The 22,476-nt window shown below is 38.9% G+C and overlaps 1 protein-coding gene across 12 annotated transcripts in view; it reads left to right on the top strand.

Annotated features, from left to right (window-relative positions):
- Positions 1–22,476, top strand: part of LOC126471427 (homeotic protein female sterile-like) — a 349,857-nt gene that overhangs the window by 176,709 nt on the left and 150,672 nt on the right. For all 12 annotated transcript variants that reach the window (XM_050099579.1, XM_050099580.1, XM_050099573.1 and 9 more), the window contains exon 14: positions 6,538–7,036. In XM_050099579.1, the coding sequence (XP_049955536.1) occupies positions 6,538–7,036 (499 nt within the window). The remainder of the gene's footprint in view (positions 1–6,537; positions 7,037–22,476) is intronic.

The raw sequence follows: 22,476 nt of genomic DNA, 5'->3' as shown, positions 1-22,476 counted from the left end.
AATATTCAGCTTCAAGCATTTTAAATTTTCTTACAGTTGTGCAAGAATAATAGATCTCCAATTATTTTGAAATCCATCCCGAAATTAACATGTCTGTTGCTGGATCACTAAGGAATTATTTGTATTCTTTTCATCAATGCTAAATGGTTTTTCATCAGTGCTAAGTGCACTGTGTGCTGATGTCTCCTTATTTCAGACATTGTATTTAAAAATGAATACTTCCTCTGGGTTTAAGATGAGTCTCCAATTTTACTAATGAAATTGTCAAATGTAAATTCTTTGTGGAGTGCTTCTGTAAATTTTCGCTTTCATTCTGTTTGTATCCTGAAATTTACATCACTTGGTCACTTTTTATGTTTGTTGTAGCACTGACCACACATTCTTATTAGTATTCAAACACACACAAAATCAAATAAATTTGCTGAAATGTTATATGTTAGTGGTCAAAGTTATCCATACATCAACAAATGCAAGCTTAGGAACTTTCACACGGTAAATAATGTGGAATCAACAGATATCAGGGAGACAAATAAACAGATGGAAAATGGAAACAAAAGATCTATGAACATATGAACTTAACTACAAGAGCTAACGGTGGTTTTATGCTGACTAACATTTCTGTCACATCTTTTACGTCAAGCCTACTGGACTGGCAACTATCATCAAGTGGAGTCCACCATAGTTTGTTACCAGTAAGCTGTTACTAAATTCATGAATCGGAAGAACTTTAGTTGGTCACTAGTAAGAATATGTGGTGTTACCAACAAAAGTTGTGACACTTCAACCCTTATTTCAGCATCACATGTTTCATGTAGCATTTTTGCAATGGAATGTTTCAGTAATAAATAGTGAAAAACATATAAGTGAATATAGAAATGTTTAATACTTACATTTGGTGGAAATAATAGTTCTGGAAGATCTGGTTTGGCCTTTGTGGTCTTCCCAATTTATAATGTGTTTAAAAAATAGGGCAGGGAAGGTTTATTTCCTGTGAATATTTAGAAATTGAGTTGTACCAGGGACATGGACAGTGATGTTATGTACAAACCTAAGTTGTTTCAGGATTTCATGCCATGTCCACTACATTCATTTCATTATGTAATAAGCTACCTGTGGTAACAAATTGTCACTGTAGGCATGTTTAGCACGACACAAAGATAGAACAACAACATAGAAAACAACCTTCAACATTGAGGTGAGCAGCCACCCTTTCCTCCTCTGGGAAGATCGTGAGCAAGTTACAAGTACGATACATTATAATAAAACATTTTTGGTACCTAGTGGCTGTAGGCTAGCTTAAATAGATAAGTTACTGCTTGGGTTTTTTTTTTTGGGGGGGGGGGGGGGGTCTTTTGAATAAGTGATGTACTCCTACTTCCAGAAGTGTCTTAAGAGGAATAACCATGTTCATGGAATTCATAGAAAGTGTGAACATGCAACCCCCACCCACCTGACTCTCCCAAAAAAATTTGGAATCTGTGCTAATGTAAGAAAATGATAATACAACCTTCATTTTAGTAAAAGTATGTTAACTTGGAGTGAAGTATGTATTTAGACAAAACTGGCATTTACGAAGGATAAGCTATGGGTGTACAGTGGTTATACAGTAGGATTCCAGCACATTCGGGACCGTCCCGATGCCGGATTGGTGAAAATACTGGGCTATCTGTCGGTACGTCTTACTAATGGTGTAGGCTAAGCTATACGGTGAAAGCAGCTGTAACATGGTGCTTTGCAGTAAAATGTTGATTAGCGGAGTAATAAGGTTAATAACTTCGTCAAAATTAGGCCAGTACCAAATTCTTATTCAAAACATCTAGTTTACACACTTGTACTGACAATATTTTAGTTTGACTTCAAAAATCTCAAATATATTTTTGTTTTTGAGGTTGTTGTCACATAAAAGCTATTTCTGATGATACATAAATCATTAAGTTCAGAGGCATTATAATTAGAATTACACTCAGCAAAAGTGACATTTATTTAGGGATTTTGCAGCTTCTGCCTAGCTGATTCTCCCATTCGACCCTTTTCTTCTGTTTCTTTATCTGAGTGATACTCTTCAACATTATGTATAAATTGAGGGGTTACTATGCACTGGATAATGTCCTCGTCAATTAGATCTTGCTCCATAGGTTCTTTGATATTCGTTTTAATCCAAAACTTCAGACAGTGGTTTTGGGTGGCCCTATTCAATAGTCTGTGGTGTTGAATCACTTCTAGAGTCTGCAGTTGGTCAAAGTTTTCTCCAGCACTATGGTAAAGTAACTTTCTGTACTTGAGCCCAAGAAATTGTGACATTATAGAAGACATCTTGCACATTAAAGTTTTTTGGAAAGCCAGTTACATCACACTTAATATTTAACAGGCTGTGAACAAAACAGTTCCTATAAAACATTTGAAGCTCTGGATTACCCCTTGGTCCAATGTTTGAGTCAGTAACATAACAGTAGGTGGAAGAAGTGTGGCAAGTAGATCTCCAGAAACTAACTCAACTACTGGCAGATGTGCTTCACAGTTGTCTGAAAGAAGGATGTCTTTGCTGTGTTCTAGTAGACCTAGGTTTTTCAACACATTTGACTGAACGTCATAATGAACAGGCAAGTTTGCAACATTCTTAAAATTCCTGAGGTTTTCCAGAGTTACCAATTACAAAAGGAGTTATTAGGTGGCTTCAAGACTCATTAATACAGGGAAATACTGTTAGTCTGGATTTTAGCCATCTTTTCACCTCCCAGCTAGAGTAGATGTTGGCAAGCACTGCCATAGTAGGCCTGTTTTATCAGTATTGTAAATCTGATCTATTTCTTCAAACTCTCCTTTGCATTTTTCTGCTAAGTCTTGATTTACTGAAAGTGTTTTCTCCACTTACATCAATGCTTTTAATTCCATGCCGAAACTCAGTTTCTGAGCCAACCATAAGATAAAATTGCATTCATTTTCTGCAGCATGTAAATCTTGTTCAAATGTCTTTGCATTTTAAATTTCTAGGAGCCCCATTATTGGCTTTTCTTTGGAGCATACCGCACTGAACCATTTGTACAATACGCTCTTTGTTTGTGCCAGGTTTGGTGTTTTTGTCTTAATGTTTGTCTGGAAGCCAATTTTTTGGTTGCTGCTAATTGACAACCTAATTTCATTAGTTCATCTCTTTCTTTCTTTTAATGTCATAAATGGTTGACAAGCCAGTATTAAATTCATTCATCAAAATACTTCTATTCTCACCTTTATCCAGGTATTTAATGATTTCCAATTTCTGCTCAATGGTCAGAGTTAGGTGGTTACATTTCTCTCCTAGTTTAGAACTTGAAGGAGGTTTCAGTCCAAGAATATTGTCACTGCTTAAATGTCGTTGAAACTTGCACAGGCCACTTTGATATTTACGTTCACTGCTGTAAAATGGATCCTAGTTCCCAAGAAAAAAATGACAAAAACCACTCGCAATCAAAACAATGAACTGAACCTGTGTGTGGTGACAGCTGAGTGAAGTCCAGACACTTCTGATTGATTCCAAACAATGTCAGTTAGATCTAACAATAGCAGACGCATGTTACGGGTGTTGCGAATCTTGAATGCCAGACTAATGGAAGTCTGGTGTAGGACAAATATTATTAGACAAGCCAGCCATGCTACAGAGAAATAGCAACATCATAATTGAAACTTTCTGTCAGATTAAAACTGTGTGAAGGACCGAAACACGAACTCTGGACCTTTGCGTTTTGTGGGCAAGTGCTCTACTGACTGAGCTACCCAAGCAAGACTCACAGCTTTACTTCCATCAGTATCTCGTCTCCTACCTTCCAAACTTCACAGAAGCGCTACAGTGAACATTGCAAAACTAATGCTTCCGAAAGAAAGAATATTGTGGAGACATGGCTTAGCCACAGCTTAGGGGATGTTTCAGAGAGAAAATTTCATTCTGGAAACATAATTGTTCGGCATTGCTGATACTGCACAATAACAGCAATTTGCCAGTGTAATAGGTGATAAATTTGCAACTTTTATTTTACACAGCCTTGGTCACAACTAATAATTTTTCAGCATTACAGGTTTCGCCTATTGTAGCCATAATCAGATCTATAACAAGAAAGACCAAAATTTATAACTTAACAACACAAACTAAACTGTTGTAAAGCGCAATATCAACATAATTAGAATCTTGTGTTGCATTATGAAACCATTTATACACAAATTTAAAATGAATTTATACCAGTTACGTTAAGCTCACCAAGGCTGAGTCATTTATATAGTCATGTAGTACATATTCAACCCCTTCAAGCACTTATTATTTTATATACTGAAGAGCCAAAGAAACGGGTACACCTGCCTAATATTGTGTCGTGCCTCCTTGAGCACACAGACAAGCCGCAACATGACGTGGCGTGGACTCGACTAATGTCTGAAGTAGTGCTGGAGGGCATTTACAACATGAATGCCGCAGGGCTGTCCATAAATCTCTAAGAGTATGAGGGATTGAGATCTTTTTTGAACAGCACATTGCAAGGCATCCCAGATATGCCCAATAATGTTCATGTCTGGGGAGTTTGGTGGCCAGCGGAAGTGTTTAAACTCAGAAGAGTGTTCTCTGACCCAAACTGTAATAATTCTGGATGTACAGGGTATCACATTGTCCTACTGGAATTGCCTAAGTGCGCAATGGACATGAATGGATGCAGGTGATAAGACAGAATGCTTATGTATGTGTCACTGGTCAGAGTCGTATTTAGATGCATCAGGGGTCCCCCGTCACTCCAACTGCACACGCGCCACACCATTACAGAGGCTGCACCAGCTTGAACAGTCCCCTGCTGACATGCAGGGCCCATGGATTCATGAGGTTGTCTCCAGACCTGTACACTTCCATCTGCTTGATACAATTTGAAATGAGACGTGTCTGATGAGGCAACATGTTCCCAGTCATCATCAGTTCAATATCAGCGTTGTTGGGTCCAGGCGAGGCGTAAAGCTTCGTGTCGTGCAGTCATCAAGGGTACACGAGTGGGGCTTCAGTTCCGAAAGCCCACATTGATGATGTTTCATTGAATATTTTGCACATTAACACTTGTTGATGGCCCAGAATTGAAATCTGCAGCAATTTGCGGAACAGTTGCACTTCTGTCACATTGTACGATTCTCTTCGGTTGTTGTTGGTCCTGTTCTTGCCATATCTTTTTCTGGCCACAGCGATGTCAGAGATTTGATGTTTTACCAGATTTCTGATATTCATGGTACACTTGTGAAACAATCGTACAGGAAAATCCCCACTTCATCGCTACCTCGGAGATGCTGTGTCCCATTGCTCGTGTGCCGACTATAACATCACATTCAAACTTGATAACCTGTAATTGTAGCGACAGTAAGCAATCTAACTACTACGCCAGACACTTGCTTTATACAGGCGTTGCTAACTGCTGCACTGTATTCTGCCTGTTTACATATCTCCGTATTTAAATAAGCATGCCTACACCAGTTTCTTTGGCGCTTCAGTGTATGTACAAAGACACCCTATTCCTCTCATTTGACAACACAGATGAGCCACCTTCTAGGTGATGTGTATGATATTCCTTACATCACCTATCCCTTCTTTTCATATCAACTACTTGAAATAAAGCAACATAGCCATATTTTTCTACTGTTGTATAAAACAGTATTACACTTACTGCTGTTGGTTTACTATCACAACTAAAATATACATTGTACATTATAAATTCATCCTTTATAAGAGCTATTCAAATGAATAAGGTAGATTTAGTATTAACACAGACAACTATCATTAAACATTTTGCTACTATGACAAGATATATGTGGCAGCCAAATCTTGTTTCCTCTTGTGGCTGATAGCCCAAGTTCTTTCTCGCAGCCACTGCACCACCCATCTTACTTACTCTGACCACACATGCCTGCCTAGCTATACTGATTGTCAAAAGTGGTCTTATCCCATGCAGATACACTCTGAAGCACCTAGCAAAATTCCTGCCTACATTCAAACTACAGAATATAATAATAATAATAATAATAATAATAATAATAATAATAATAATAACAATAACAATTGGCAAGGTTGTGTGCATTGACAAATGTGCCTGGATATCCAGATGGTGCACTGATGTACAAAACCGAATAGGCACGAAAAAATGTTTTTATTTAAAATGTTATGGATGTTTGTCTTGTGTGGTACTTTTCTCCATATTATGTCAGATATTCACAGCATTTCTGTTAGATATTGAAAATGTTATAGAAAGAGGATTAAAAGACATTTTTAAGTAATTGAATTAGTCTTTATACAAGATTTCACTTTCTTTAGAGTTTGATTTTTTTCTGGGAACAAAACCCTTAGCAATATAGCAAATTGTTTATGCTTTTGTAGTTTGAAAATTGTCAAGCAATTGTGAATATGCACAAACTTTTGCAAACAAGCTATAAAAGCTTCCAGGAATGTTAAGAATTCTATACATATGTCTTGTTTCTTAGTAAGAAATGCGTTCTACTTGTATGAGAAACTTTACACCTTCTAACTTTCTTAATGGTTCGTTGCAGCTGAAAGCAATGCAAGACCAAATGCGCAAGCTTGTTGAAGAAAGTTCCATGAAGCGCAATAAGAAAAAGAAGGATGACAAAGACCGGAGAAAAAAAAAGAAGTCTGAAAAACATGGATCTTCATTGAAGGATGCAAGGACAGTATCTGCAAGTGATGCTGTAAGTGCTGGTGCTAATGTTTCTGTGTTAGGAACCGGTGATAGACTTGGAGCAGAGTTGCCTCATAGTGTAACCAGAAGTGGGTTTAGTGCAAACTCTGGTGTGATGATTGGTGCACCTACCTCATCTAAGGCAAATAAAAAAAGTTCTCGTGGGATGGGAAAGTCAGGTAGTCAGAAGCGGCCTAAAACTAGCTCACGTTCAGGAGGAAGCAAGAAGAAAGGAAGTAGCAGTATGCCGCCACCAAACTTGGGTTTTGACTCGGAGGATGAAGATAATGCCAAACCAATGTCATATGATGAGAAACGACAGCTGAGCCTTGATATAAATAAGTTGCCAGGTAAGATGTTTTCCACAAATACCCTGTTGTATCTCATTCCTATTTTGGCAACAAACCCATGTATTAAAGAATTTAAAGAAATTTCATGAAAGCCTATTAGTAGCAAACTTTCTCCAGCCTTTTTAAATTAATCAACTCACCTAGCCAAATTACTTTTATGTCAACACTAACATGTAGAAAATGGAACTGTATTACACAAAATTGCCTTCTGAGATCCAAAGTGTTACACTTATGCATTTAAATCTCCTGATTTGAATAATGAAACGAGTAACTGAGGTAAATTAAAAATGTGATTAAAAAAATTCTACCAATTTTCTTATGGTTTAGGATGGCTGGATGCACAGAGGTTCCAAAGACAGAAGCTTTGCTATTAGTAGTTTGTAGGATCTGTAGTGCAGACTTAACACAGGAGGCGAAATTTGTTGTGTCGATATTTTTTGAAATTGTGTAAATAGTTACTGCCAAGTTTATGGAGTAATTGATGTGACACATTTTTGATACTTCAATTCACTGCAAAACTGCAGAAGCGGTTAATGTGGAGACTTCGAGCTAGGCAGTTCAGCAGACCTGCTTGATTTCCTTTGAACTATTATGCTGTGGTTCTTACAGTGTTGGCAGGAGCATGATCATGCTGATACAAAAAGAAATTCCAATCCAAAAATGTTCCCACTGTATTTGAAGTGCATTACTTTATAAAAATAATGTAAATGGTTAAAGCCTACTGGATTGCAGGCAGGGAGAGTTGTGTTCAGAGGCCAATGACAAGGAATGGATTGAGAGGCAGAAATAGAAGACAGGAGAGATTGGCGAAAAGGGTGAGAGTGCAGGATCAGTGAAGTGAGGGTCGTGGACAACAGGTGGAGATGAATTTGGGACAGAGCTAAATGAGATGGGGACAAGGAGTATTAAAAGATAAAGTAACATGTTGCAAAGACAATTACTATCAAAATAATGTAGAGGAGCTTATGTCGGTGATTGGAATCCAGGTGGCACGGGTTGTGAAGCAACAGCTGAAATTGAGCATGTTTTGTTCAGCAACATGTTCTAGCACTGGGTGGTAAACTCTACTTTTAGTCACAATTTGGCAGTGGTCATTAATTCAGGTGGGCAGCTGATCAGTGGTCATGGCCCCATGAAAAACTGTGCAGAAATTACAGCAGAGGTGGTATTGGTACGCATGTGAATGCACATGCTACCTATTGTGTTCCAAATCACTGTGTATAAAACGAGATGTTTCCAGGGCTCATACCTCGGGTTCTGTTGGTGATAGAAAGGTAGAGCCAAGTGTTTTGAATAGCCTTGGGTAGGGACCATTTGTGTACCCAATACCGTATTTACTCGAATCTAAGCCGCACTTTTTTTCCGGTTTTTGTAATCCAAAAAACCACCTGCGGCTTAGAATCGAGTGCAAAGCCAGCGGAAATTCTGAAAAAAGTTGGTGGGTGCCGCCACAACTTACTTCTGCCATCGAATATATGTAGCGCTACACAGGCATGTTTTGTAGGCACAAAGATAAATACTGGCGCCAAAACGTCTGCGTCAGTAAATAAATTTTAAAAAAAGGTGGAAGACGAGCTATTTTCAATGTACTACGAAAATCCGACTGGCAAGACTGTTTGGGATGTTTGTCAATATGGCCAACTCTACGTTCCAATTTTTTTCCTATCTGTGGAAGAGATGGTTGCTATAATAGGAACTTTTATAAATTGTGAATCACATGCAGTATTCTCGTCACCATAAGAATAATACGCATATAAACATTTTGCCATGTATTGTTTCATGTTTGCTGCTATCTTATTTAAATCCGGTCTGCCTAATAAACTACGAAACTAGAGTGAGACAACAGCAAACGCGGAAGAATATAAATATCATGTCATGTTTATATTCACATTATTCTTATGCTTAGTAGTGATACAGTCAGAAATGAAGCATGGCAATTGACTAGATTTTTAAATCTAAGATGACTAATTTCTGTGTAGAATGTAATGTACTAAAGAGGCGCCTGCAAAGATTTTCAAATGGAGAAAAATTTTCGCTAAACTCTCGTTCTGAACATCATCTATCATACGCAGTCTATTATTTGGTTCTTGTTGATCATTATCAAAGAAAGCAGCAGTGTAAGTAACAACAAATAACAGTTTCTTGCCATTGTTTCGCTAATGAGATGATTCCTATTAAAAAAAAAAAAAAGAAAAAAAAGGGGGGGTCGGTAGCGTGCACAAAAGCAAGCCATGCCGCGAGCGGCGACAGGCCGTAAACACGCACTATCAGAATGCGACGAACAATGCATGACACAGTACAGTAATGCATTTTCAGCTTAGAGTGACATAAACACCTTTAACAAAGAAAACTGCGCATATCAGATCAAAGAAAAATAAGCTATCAATTCAAACCAGAAGAAGCACGTGGAAAAGGAAGGGTACCCGTATAAATACGGACGGAGCGCCTGACGCATAGCAATGGCTACCTGGTAAAGCTTAACTGCTAACTTATGATTTGAACCAAACTACTGTAGCTGTATCGTCATTCGTTCGACCTAAATTGTGTCTCATATTACAGTGGACCAACTTTGTTTCGATTTGGAGATGCGGCATATAATTTTTCTCTCCCCTTGAATTTCGAGTCTCAAATTTCAGGTGCGGCTTAGATTCGGGAAAATATTTTTTCCTTGATTTCGAGTCTCATTTTTCAGGTGCGGCTTAGATTCGAGTGCGGCTTAGATTCGAGTAAATACGGTAGAAGGATCGTCCAACTGCATCTATACTGCAATACAGGGTCAGGTTTTGAATATTATGCACTTCCTCCAGCCTAGGCAAGTGGTGCAGCTCAGTTAGTTCTTTTTGCATTAAATGTGACCGACAGAGCATATTAAGGGGCTTATGTAGAGACAGTTTACCGCATGGGAAGTTCTTGAGAAAACCTGAAAAAAACCTGTTTTGGATACTAAAACAGAGCCATGGATTCCAAAACAAGTATGCACAGCAAATGCCTAAACTTTTTTTACAATAGATTCCTAAGAGGTCGATCTTGAATCACATTCAAACGTTTCTTGGTATGTTCATCCGTTTCCAAGGTACAGATATTCAAAATTACCCTACTTGTACATGTAAATCATTCCCATAACATCCGGTGTGAGGCAAAAACGTAATCAATAAAGTGATGTTGCACAGAGAAATACCATGTAAAGTGTTTCTTGTTATCATTAGAAGGGGACTGAGAACCCAGGCTCATTGTAATACTGAAGCACATGCAGATTTTTTTGTGTGCATAGAATCCAGTCTGAAGTGTAAAATCATATAGTTTTGCGTTATTTCAATTCACATAAGTAAACTATCTCAATTTTACTGAATCTCTTCTTTTCATATGAGATACCTACCCGCTGCAGTAGTGAAAAGAAGGGAACCAGATGAAAATACTCCTATCAGAGCATAAAAAACCACATATGCTTCTCTTTATTAAAAGGCTCTGACTGAAAAGTGGAGTACCAACTGCCTCATTCTATATTCCTCTCAGATATTTCAACATGTGAATATATATTTTCTTACGGTGAGAGAGAAGACGACAGTGCAGTGGCAGTGGGTTGGAAAAGTAATAAATACTGGGAGATAGACAGTGGTTGGTGACAAGGAACTTAGTCGACAGTGAAAGAACAGTGCCAGGAAAAGAGTGAAGAGGACAGTACTAGTGGGAGAGGAATAAAGGGAAGGAGAAAGGATAGATGGGTGAGAGCAAGTGACAGTGAGAGACAGTGGCAGTAAGAGAGAGCAAGAGGGAGACAGTGACTGTGAGAGGAGATAGTATTAATAGGGCAGAATGAAGGAAACTGTGTATCTGTCACTGCCCACTGTCTCACAGCCAAAGGGATAATGACAATGAGTTGGGCTGAATGAGTTGAAAGAGAATGGGTAAGTAGGAGTGGATGGGTATGAGCGACTTAAAGCAGTGAACTGTTGTTTGATTAAAATTAATTAATAGTTAACACTGCATGTGTTTGAACTAGTTCCCTACAATCGGAGCACTCAGTGTCCGCTTAAACTGTTCACTGTTGCCAGACTGCCACAACAGTTGGTCAGTTCACTTCCAATCCCTTGTTAGCCTTCCTTTCGTGATGTGCTTGAGTCTCAAATACTGGGTGTGGCACTTTTATTTCATATTTCATCACATGATTAACCCCCCCCCCCCCCCCCCCCCCACACACACACACACACACACAATACTAATGAAATATACATGTTTCATACGCAGCATTAACCAAACACTACTAGATATTAAACTTCCTGGCAGATTAAAACTGTGTGCCGGACCGAGACTCGAATTTGGGACCTTTGCCTTTCGCGGGCAAGTGCTCTACCAACTGAGCTACCCAAGCACGACTCACGCTCCATCCTCACAGCTTTACTTCTGCCAGTACCTTGTCTCATACCTTCCAAACTTAACAGAAGCTCTCCTGTGGAGCGTGAGTCGTGCTTTGGTAGCTCAGTTGGTAGAGCACTTGCCCGCATAAGGCAAAAGTCCCGAGTTCGAGTCTCGGTCTGGCACACAGTTTTAATCTGCCAGGAAGTTTCATATCAGCGCACACTCTGCTACAGAGTGAAAATCTCATTCTGGACTACTAGATATTGCCGCATAAGGCATGATCCAGTGTAACATACACAGTTATCATAATCTCGGAGACTGTCTTGCACTAAAGCTTCGCACGACATTTCATGAAGCCGAATTTTTGAATGCTGCAATGAACCTTGTCAAATGTAGCAAAGTATTTTTTTAATTTTAAATGTAATCAAAAGAGTTTGATTGTTATTTTTATTCAGTTAATTGGTTTAAATGTAATTTTTTTATTTCTAATACTTTACTGCCTCTTTTTCGTGCTCCTGTTGGCTTTTTTATTTGCTCTTATTTTTCTTCATATCATTGCTTTTTTTCATTTGGAATCCAAATGTATCACCTATAACCTGAGAGCAAATGCCATCATCAGTTAGTAACACAGCACCTCGTTTAGCCAATGTGAGGATAGTGTCAGGTAACCAGTGGTAGTGAGAAATTAAGGTTTTGCTTTCAGCGCTGAAACTGAATTCTTTCTGTCTCTAGTTTGCTCATAGATGTTAGCATTAATAGCCACGAACAAAGCGATTGGCTTTTCTGCGGACTGACGACGGTCGTATTATCGCCTGCATTCCACATCACGAGGTTGTGGTTACCTCAGGACACGAGCTGCAATTCAAGGCTACCAAACACGATTTGCTGCAGTTTAGTTATCGGCCATTTAAAATCAGCTGTAGATAGAGTATCTTGCATTTCATACATACCTCGCAGGGCTACTTCCAACATTGCTCCGAATTACAAATTAGCAGCATTTGTAAAGTCACCCACTGTATTTGTGTGTAACCTATTCATACAACCAAGCCGTAGCCAGCAGCCAATGTGGCAACACTTTAGCAACAATTGAGAGATGTGAGATATCGAATAATTTTAATCGGACTATAGTAGGTGTGAGGGAGTTTGTTAGAGGAACTCGTGGGAGTGAGAGGTGAGTTGCATGTTAAAAAGAGAGCGAATATATTCACAGTCCAGAATTTTGGGAAAATTTTTAAGGGTGCTGGAGAAAGTAGAATGAGGCAGCTGATACCCTCTTCTCAGTCGGTCTTTCGATGAACAGGAGCACATTCATTTTTTTAATGCTCTGATAGGGGAATTTTCCCACTGGCATCATATGACTGTTTTGACAAGTGGATAGGGTAGGATAAGCCTGTGACAAGACTGGAGTAAGACATGCTGTGTGGGTGTACTGGACAGGCGTTGCACTGGATTTGCCATATGGTTTCTGATCCATGTGTAGCGAATGGAAAAATTTGCATTTTGTGATCATTGCAAAATAGATGCAAATTCTGCCTCAAAATGCAAAACTACAAAATTACTATTCTGTATCAAATTGTATCCAGATAAACATTTTATCAGATAGTTTGAAATAGTTTTATTTTCTGCATATAAATATCGAAAATGTAACCAATTTTCAGTAACTGTTGTTGTACGTCATATGGTGAAGCACAGTTTCAAAAGCTAATGTGCACAAGAACCTGTTTTCCAAATAGGAAGTGCACAACCACAACTTATCTGTGTGCTCACTGATATGGTGCCATGCCTGTTGTAGGTAGCTGAATGGTCTGTTCAATGTGAACACTTTTAATGTGGAAAAATTAGGTGCCAGGTGTTTTGAGCTGTGGTTGCATCGAATAGTGCTAGATATCAGGTATGAACTGTGTTGTTAACAATACTCTGCTAACCTCAACAGGCAGTTGCCCCATAGCCATCCCCAAATGCTTTGTTTTGTATTGCTTGTTGCTTTCTTTTCTTATTTTGTAATAAGTGAAGCGACTAATCATGGCCCATCGTGGATTTTGATAACTATACTTATGACACCAGAAGAGGTCGACAGTCCCTGTGACAATGTGTCTGTTATATTGTGGGCTATTGCCCTGCAAAAGGGAGGCGGGGCTTGTTTCCCCCAGACCACTCCTCACCCTTCTTGTGGTTAAAATTCTAGTTTTTATACATTCGCGTCATCTGTCACTATAGCCTACTGTTCCAGCATTCTGGACTATAACAACTGGAAAACAAAATCTGTAACGTTTTTCGACTGTACCGAAATTCTTCCCCTAATGTTAAAAATAGAGTTACAGTACTTTCAGTTCTACGCTAATGGCCATATCAGTTCTATCTGGAGCGATACAAGCATGGATTGCATGGCTGTGAATGCCCACAAAAGGTTGAAATTAATAGATTTTGTTATCATGAAATTGGGTGGGAAAAGACAAATAATATCCAGAAATACCTTAAATCAGAAGCACATTCAGTTCACTGGCAGGAAAATGCTGCTACTTGTCAGCAGAACAATCATTTTTGAAAGCCTAGATCAGCCAAACAAAGAAAATGAAGGCAATTTCCGAAGGAAAAGGTACTGTAAGTTTTTGCAGAAGCAAACATTCCAGTTGCTAAGTTCCAAATTGGCACTTTTTGAACAGTCAGGTTCAAACAACTAAGGCTTTCTCTGTATTCACTCATGTAGCATGACAACCTTTTACGTTTGTGCATCCAATCAAAAGATGTGAATTTCGACAAAAATATATTCTAAGTTTTTCAGTCCCTGCCCATGTGGTAAGGGGTTTGGAGTAGGAGTGGCAAAAGGATTGGCATGGTTTGGATGGGTGGCAGAGTAGCAGTCTGAGAAGGATTGTGATAGTGATCGTCATTTCTGAGTACAATGGCACGTAATTGAAGCCCTGACCGAAGGTATGGCTAAGTTGGTTTTAGTGTGGGATGAACTGGCTGGTTCCTAATGGTGTTCGGAAGATTAGGGCATACATGAATATGGCATCTGTTTGCAGAAGAGTTTCAGGGTTTGATGCCTACCTCTGAAGACCTTCAGCATACTCAGCAAGAGATAGCTCATCACTACAGATGCATCGGCCACTTGTTCCAGACTATATGAAAGAGACACTTCAGAATGGAAACGATGGTATCTATCAAAATTAAGGTGTTATTGGTGGTTAGTGTGCTTGGTATAGACTGGTAATTAGTGTGCTTGATATGAACATTGGTTTGAGTGGAGGCATTGGACAGGTGGAGCTCATCATCTAGAACAGACCTGTACACCACATGTGAGGTGGCTCCCACTCACGCCTCAATAGTGTGCAACAGCCAGCTCATGAAAGTTCATTGAGGGAGAAGGGAAGGAGGGAGGAATCAGAACAAGGTAGCTTCCCAAGAGAAACTATTGTCAAAAGTGTAATTCTGCAGCTGCTAATGTCATGTTCTATGGAGATGTATTGGTTCACAATGGCTCATTAAAGCATTCTCTGAAAATTTTATTTTATCAGCATGTCACATTGATGAGAAATAACAGTGAAATAAAATGTACATTTCTTTTAATCTGCCAGTTAAATGAAGAATGTGGGTGATGTGGGTGAACTAAGCACAAAACATGATGTTGCTTAAAATTGATGCCACCTTGTGATGAATATAATAAGTTAAAATTTACATCATCTTTTACTCGTATTTTGTGATCATTTTATTCACACATTAAACACAAAAACACATGATATCAATCAATATTACCTATTTTTGATTTTTATTAAAGTATCATATGTGTGGTATCACTTTCTGAACACTACTAATTTGAAGACAAGCATTTAAGTTGAAGTGTGTCAGTGAGGTTCTGTGTGTGGATTTTGTTACTTAATTGTGGAAGAAAGTTCCTCGCACATATGTAGAGTCAAACAGCAATATTCTTGCAATTGCAAAATTGTGAAGATTCATGTTTATGGAAATTCTTATAACACGTTTTTAAAAGTTAAAAATTTCACAGGTGCGCCATTCCCCCACTAGGGGTGTATAAAGTTTTGACGATAGTGATAGTTCAGAGACTTTGTTTAAACAAAAAAAAAAAGTAAAATATGGGGAAAATGAAAAATGTGGGAAATAATGTTTTAAGTGGTAAAAGTTACATACAGAGTCCCCCTTTGCATTTTGTATGATGTATATACAGAAGAGGCATCAGAATCCTTGTCAGGGACTTGTTTATTATGGTTTATTATCTGTTAAAAACCGGTTGTGTAACTGTGATTGGTAACTGCCTGGGAAGTAGAATTGTTTGACTGCAGGCTGCAGCTTTCACTTGTTATTTAAATAATGAAAAACTGCACCAGTCACATATTTTTTCAGGGCTTAGCACAATTTTTCAGGATCTTTTATTGTTGTTAAGTGCAAATATTTACGTAAGTATTTTGTGTGGTGTTTGCATATGTGTTGTTCTACATCTCTTGCACTGTAGTTGCCTCTTTGAGGTTATCAAGTCTGTGTCTCCTTAATTATGTAGAAAACCACACATGAGTAAAGCAGCACAAAAAATACATACATAAATATTGCACTTGGCAATGAGAATAAACTCTCGAAACATATCTTGCTAAGCATGAAAAAATGCATAATTGATGCTGCGTTTAAACCAAAAACATTTGAGTAACACTAAGTCAGTGAAGGTGTCAACTAGTGGTACAAAACACGCTAAATATGGTTTGACAAAGGTGTCATCACGATCACAACATTCACAAAGCTATGCATGCACAGTAGAGACAGTTTGAAAATGGTTGTGATTGGTCATGATATGTTTATTCAAACAAACCTATTTACTCCCATCAGCCACCATGCCAAGTAGAGATTGGCAGTGGCAGGTGATATGGCATGAATTTTTCCATCTTCTACTCATTTACCGATTCAGATCTGCTGATTAAGAGTGCCATGGTGTCAAGAAATTTAACTGCTTAGCGTTTGTAAACACTATTTGAAGGCCAATGCTATGCCAGTGCGTTTTACTCAGTTACATCAGTTTTTTCTCCACGAACATTTTTTCATAAAGTGTAAGTCATTGGAAAATTATAAAGATGTTAATGCAAAATCAGGTGCGATTTAACATTGTGGGCATAGAAGATTTGACAGGAGCTATTAAAAATCGTCGTAAGCAGTGGGAAAGCATTAGTTCTGGGACCGTAAAAGCGGGGTTGTTGTGTATTTTCATACTATTCAAAATTCTGCTATGGTCTCATTGTTGAGGATGACAGCTTTGGAGAAATGAGTGGCTGTCTATTCCACAAAGAGAATTTTGTCTTAAATCCCTGAGTACAGTTATACATCTCCAAAATTAACCTGTTTTTACACTGCAAAGCTAAATTTGGATCTTTCAAATGGTGTGTAATGTCACAGAAGAAGGCAAAATGTGCTACCTGCTGTTCATTGATTAATTCTGCAGTAGGCATACCACTCATGTCAATAAATACAGGGTTTACATAAAATCCGGGAGCACTTTCAATTATTTATTGCACAAGAATTAAACATTGTACAGATGTCGTGCATATTGCATTTTGAAGAGAAAGTCTGAAAGGTGTTTGTATAAAAAACAATCAATATGCGAACATGAGTGACCTGGCAGACGTCAGTATGGTAATAGAGTTCTTATATCATACCTGTCCCAGCATGACATCTTCGACTGTGGCAGTCGCTTCCCATATTCTCTCCCGGAGCTCCGCTACATCACGTGGTAGAGGTGGTACATACACCAGATCTTTAATGTGTTCCTACAGAAAAGAGTCACACGGAGTGAGAACTGGTGATTGGGGAGGCCATTTCATGAAACAGCTGTCCCCTTCTGTAGCACGGCCGATCCATCGATGGGGCAGTTCCGTGTTCAGGTACCCACAGCTTCTGTCGCAGGGCTTTCCACACTGTCATTGGAGCCATTTTGAGTTCATAGGATGCATGACACATGGATTTCTTTGAACTCCTTATGAATGTCTCTCATACACACTCCTCATTCACTTCACTCAAACTGGGACGTCCACTTCTCTTTGCTGGCACAAGCAACCCGTCGTAACGAATTTGTTGCACCAGTGATAAATGGTCTTCCTTGTTGTGGCTTCTTACTGTACTGGGTTCTAAACATCCAACGAACAAATGTAGCACACTTGTTTTTGACGAACTCCAACATGCACAAAGCTCACTGCGCACCTGAACTTGCCGTGTTTGTGACTAGCACTGACTATCAGCAAATTAAAAAAACAACTACTACTACTTTCAGGGTTTCTCTTCAAAATGAAATATGTATGATATCTGTACAATGTTTGGTTCTTGTGAAATAAATAACTGAAAGTGTTCCCAGACTTTATGTACACCCTGTATATCTATTTCACACTAAGCTGAAAAAATCTCTCAAGGACTTTTCCATGACTCATCCATCGCTGTTTACTGTGACATGGCATGTTGCTGTAACTGCTTTCAAGGCCTACTGGCTATGAATGAACGCATGACTGGTTGAACTAGGTTGCACAGGTCACCACACTCATCACGGACCAGTAACAAATATATCATTTCTTGTTAAAGTACTACACGGTGTATATGCTCCAGGAAATCTGTGAAAAATGTGGAATTTTCTTCATTCGGGAGAAAAACACGGAAAGTTTTAGGAATTCCAGGAATTTTTCATTGTTTAGTTTTGAGTTAGGTTTTTGAAGTTTTTACTGGTAAGAACTGATCTCTAACAAAGAATTTTACTTTAGCCCATTATTGCAATATACTACTGCAGCAATAAAACAAACAAGCAAAAAAATTATAAAACTTAACTTGCAAAGGAAATCCCCCAGCAAAACACAATGCACACACAAGTGTCTGGCAACAGCAATGTGTCAAAGGCTTTAGGACGAAGACTATGCAATATTTCATAACAACAAACTGCTTCCGATGGGCATGACTTCACATCGGTTAACATTAGGTTCGTTTGAGCAGTTACCAGCGGGCTTCTGCACATGCGCAGTTGAGTCGCGTATGAGCAGTACCTTTTCCAGCTTCTGGCTACTTGAAGTGCGACTGTTAGCTGTATCGGCAGTGGCAACAAGCAGCCAGATGCTACCAGGAAACATTTTTCTGCCGCACTCAAGCTGCCAGATTTGCGCATGCGCAGAGCAGTCAGAGTTGTAGTGGGATGAGGGGTAGTCTCCGTGTGAACCGTGTTTATGTTTAGTGATTTTGCTGTTTCCTCTTGGTTTACAAAATGGTTCAAATGGCTCTAAGCACTATAGGACTTAACATCTGAGGTCATCAGTCCCCTGGACTTACAACTACTTTAACCTAAGGACATCACACACATCCATACCCGAGGCAGGATTTGAATCTGCGACCATAGCAGCAGCGTGGTTCTGGACTGAAGGCCTAGAACCACTCGGCCACAGTGGCCGGCACTCTGGGTTAACAGCTCTCAAGAACAAAACACATTTCCTGTGGCCAGGAGCTATGAAGTGAATTAAAATATTTATATAGTTATCGAAGGCTGAAATATGTTGTTAGTTTTTCTCTGATTTTATTTTGTTCCCAGGTTTTTGGCAGTCTGGTATTAATTGCCTTGCAGAACAATGAAGTTATTTTTGTGTCGATTTGCTAAAAAAATTGACTTTAATTAATCTTTTTCGCAGAGGTAGTCGATTAATTTGAAACGCTGTTGTCTAGTGTCAGCTGTTTGCGGAATTTCAAGTGCACGATGTTATCTTTTGGTACGTATGGTGTTGTGCTATAATAAAGAACTAAACATGAGATAATACAGTACTGGTACGCCAAGAAAATTTTCATCTCGAAAACCACACTGAAAAGTTTAATATCACGTTGGGGCTACTTCCTTGTGACTCTGCACATACAGATGTGCTCTGTAAGTTGAATTATGCATTTTAGTATTTACAAAATTCCTGTGTTCTTGGAGTATCCTCAGATGTCCAGTTTTGTTTATGACATAATGTAAGATCTCTTAATGCCATATACGCACAAACATACGGGCTACCTACATCATCTTAGCTGCGCAGGCACAGTAACAGCGTTTTCTGGCAATCTCTGACAACTGCTGAAATGAATTGTAATGGTCCTGGGAGAATATTTTAGTTGGTCATTTGGAAAGCGTTACTTTTAAAGTACATTTTATTATATGCAATATGAGTTATGTTACTTGTGCGAACATGCTTTGAATTTCTTAAATCACAAAGCATTTGATTTTCATTTAAAGCTTAACACTTTGAGGGCCAGATACTTAAAGAATATCGAACCCAGATGACCAGACATTTACATCATTACTTTAAATTTTACTGGCACATTTGTGTGATGTATCAAAGTGTAACACACACAGAAAAGACAAATGTTATATGTGAAAGCTTAGCTTTTCTTGTAGCTACACTATGTACATTAATTTAAGCCATGAACTTTTGCTATTTGTGTTTTTGCACTACTTAGCAGTGATGTTGCTATATGCTGACTACATCACGTGTCCTATGCCCTGTATCACTACGTTTGCATGCGACATCTTCAGAAAGATGAAAATCGAATTTCAGAAATGATTTTTCGCTGTCCTGTTTATATGTTAAGGCCTGGAGTGCATTTGTTAGCGCAGTTAACTACGGCATGTGGAAAACAGCTGTTACAGTTTCTGATTTAGTCAGCGCAGTTGCTATTTCTCTTCAGTTAGACGAGTTGTGAATAGTTAGTGTAAAAGACAAAACTTGACAGACCAAGCACATTTCAAAACCAGTTGTGTTTACATGGGAGCGGAAATCAATTGCGGAATTGGAAAACCAGCAACCAGAAGCAGATTTCCAGAATTGATTTTGAAAAGTTTACACAACCATCCAGGAGCAGTCTGGGAGATCAGTTCACAAAATCTTGTTTTGGGAGTCCATGTAAACGTGATGAATATCTGCTATCATAGACTGGCAAGATCACGTGACATGAGCTGTGACTGGCTTACAAAAGCGTATCGCGATCTCGACTTCAATGCATTGGAAACTATCGTTCAGTGTTTAGTGGAATTCTACTATATACTTTCTTATTACTAATATATGCAGAGTACATGTTGCTCCACATCAAAGATCTTTCCAAAACACATTTCTTTGTGGGATTCATTTCCTAAAGTGGCGGGAGGTTCTATGCCGGTGTATAAAACCTTAACCATTCAAAGGATTAATAACTTATACAATCCCGAGGGAAAGTATAGTGTCACTCAACATGGGAAAAGCGTATTTTCACCCAGGAGAAAGTGTATTTTTTAACCGGGAAGAAACTGGGAATTTTTGTTTCTTTGTCCACATATACACCCTGTACTAGGAAACAAATATTTTGGCCAACCATGCTAGGAAACAGATAATTTGGCCAGCGATAACCATTGTGCCGTCTGTAACCACAGAACTGACATTCTTCCATTGCAGACCCATTCTGTAAATGCTGTCTAGCACACAGGTACAAATATCTGCCCCGTTATAGTGTCTTTCATTGGAATCAAGTCTGGTAATTGATTTGTGGTAGTGAGACTATTGTCAACTTTGTTATTGTAAATTGTCAACTAGTAATATCAGAAATTGTTTGTTCACTCGAGCAGCACCAAAGAACAGTGCAATAAATTTTGTGCAACAACCATTACCGTATCTTAAATGGTATTGGCAGTTTCTCTAATTTCTAAAGTCTCTCAGGTGCTATCTGTTCAGCTGCAGACACTTAACATCATATTTTCCTTTTGCCATTTCCTGTTTGTCTGTGTGGTTAGCATTGTTATAGATCGGTTTTTGTGGTGTTAGTATGGAGGTTGGATGACCTTCCTGATGCCATCACTCCCCCTGGGAAAGAATCTTGTGTACCCCATCTGTGTACATCTAGGGTAGATCGCACGTTCCAGATGTGAGAATCCTTTCTAAGTATTTGCATAATATGTATCTGAGCTAGGATGTGGGTACCAGCCTGGCATTACCTAGTTGGTTGTGGAGAAACTCTAAAAACCACATCCAGGCTGCTCAGCCCAGTAGCCTTCATCATTTATTTGCCTTCCCGAGCTGTGAAAGGAGGCACTTTAATGTGCTCAGCTATCTAGTCACATGGGTGCAGTTACTGAACGTGTCTTTTATAAATCCTCCTTCAGTGAAACTGCACAATGTTTTGGCAATCTGAAAAGCGATGTGGTAACTTGCCCAGATTACATATGCATGTTTTGAGCATTTGTCCTCCTCCACTTCTCACTCTTTAACTTCTAACTGTGCATAATCTTTTGTGTGGGTGGTATTATAATGCCATTGCAAACTGAATTTTTTCGTTGTATTCAGAGTTTTGTAGCACACAAGGCATCTAAAGACACAATCACTTACATTAAAAACATAGACATCCTGCACTAATATGTTGTAAATTGGTGTTGATGTTTCTGACCTTTACTTTGAAGTTCCTAACCTAACCATCATGCTGCTTTTCATTGATTTAAAAAATATTACTCCCCACTTCAAGCACTGTGTATATACACTTGTGTCTTAAGTCTATAATGAACCTAACAAGTGGTCATTACTCTGAAGACAGTGCATTTTTCATTTTTCTGCACTACATAACATCTGATGGCCCCGTTTAATGTGAGTGATCACTTCCCCTGTGGCGAACGAGATTCGCTTAGCTGCCTCCTGAACGGGCCTTTTCTAGGTTCCCCATAAACATTTATGAGGATGCCCTATAGGTGCACATTGTCATGATGGGGATTTGTCTAAATACCTTCTCCTCAGAGTAGTAGTAGTTTTGTGCAAGGGTGGACTTTATCAAGTGTAAATGAATGAATTGGTGGGTTTGTTGTAGGTATGATCTTGGGACACACAGTGTTTAACAGTGGCAAGACCATGGACATGGGGGTGTTGATGTATAGGGAGGTGACATCAACAATGATGAGGAGTAATCCAGGTTGTAATGGGCTGTGGATGCTTGAGAGATACTGAAGGAAGAAGTCCGTGTCATTGGTATGGGAAACTGGGATGTGAGCATTGAGTTGGAGCTACTGTTCAACAAGAGCTTTGATTAGTTCCGCAGGAGCATAGTAACCAGCTACGGCGGGACATCCAGGA

Source organism: Schistocerca serialis, chromosome 3 (genome assembly GCF_023864345.2).
Source record: "Schistocerca serialis cubense isolate TAMUIC-IGC-003099 chromosome 3, iqSchSeri2.2, whole genome shotgun sequence".
Classification (NCBI taxonomy): Eukaryota; Metazoa; Arthropoda; class Insecta; order Orthoptera; family Acrididae; genus Schistocerca; species Schistocerca serialis.
The sequence above is the reverse complement of the archived record's forward strand: the minus strand, read 5'-3'. Positions and strand labels throughout refer to the sequence as shown.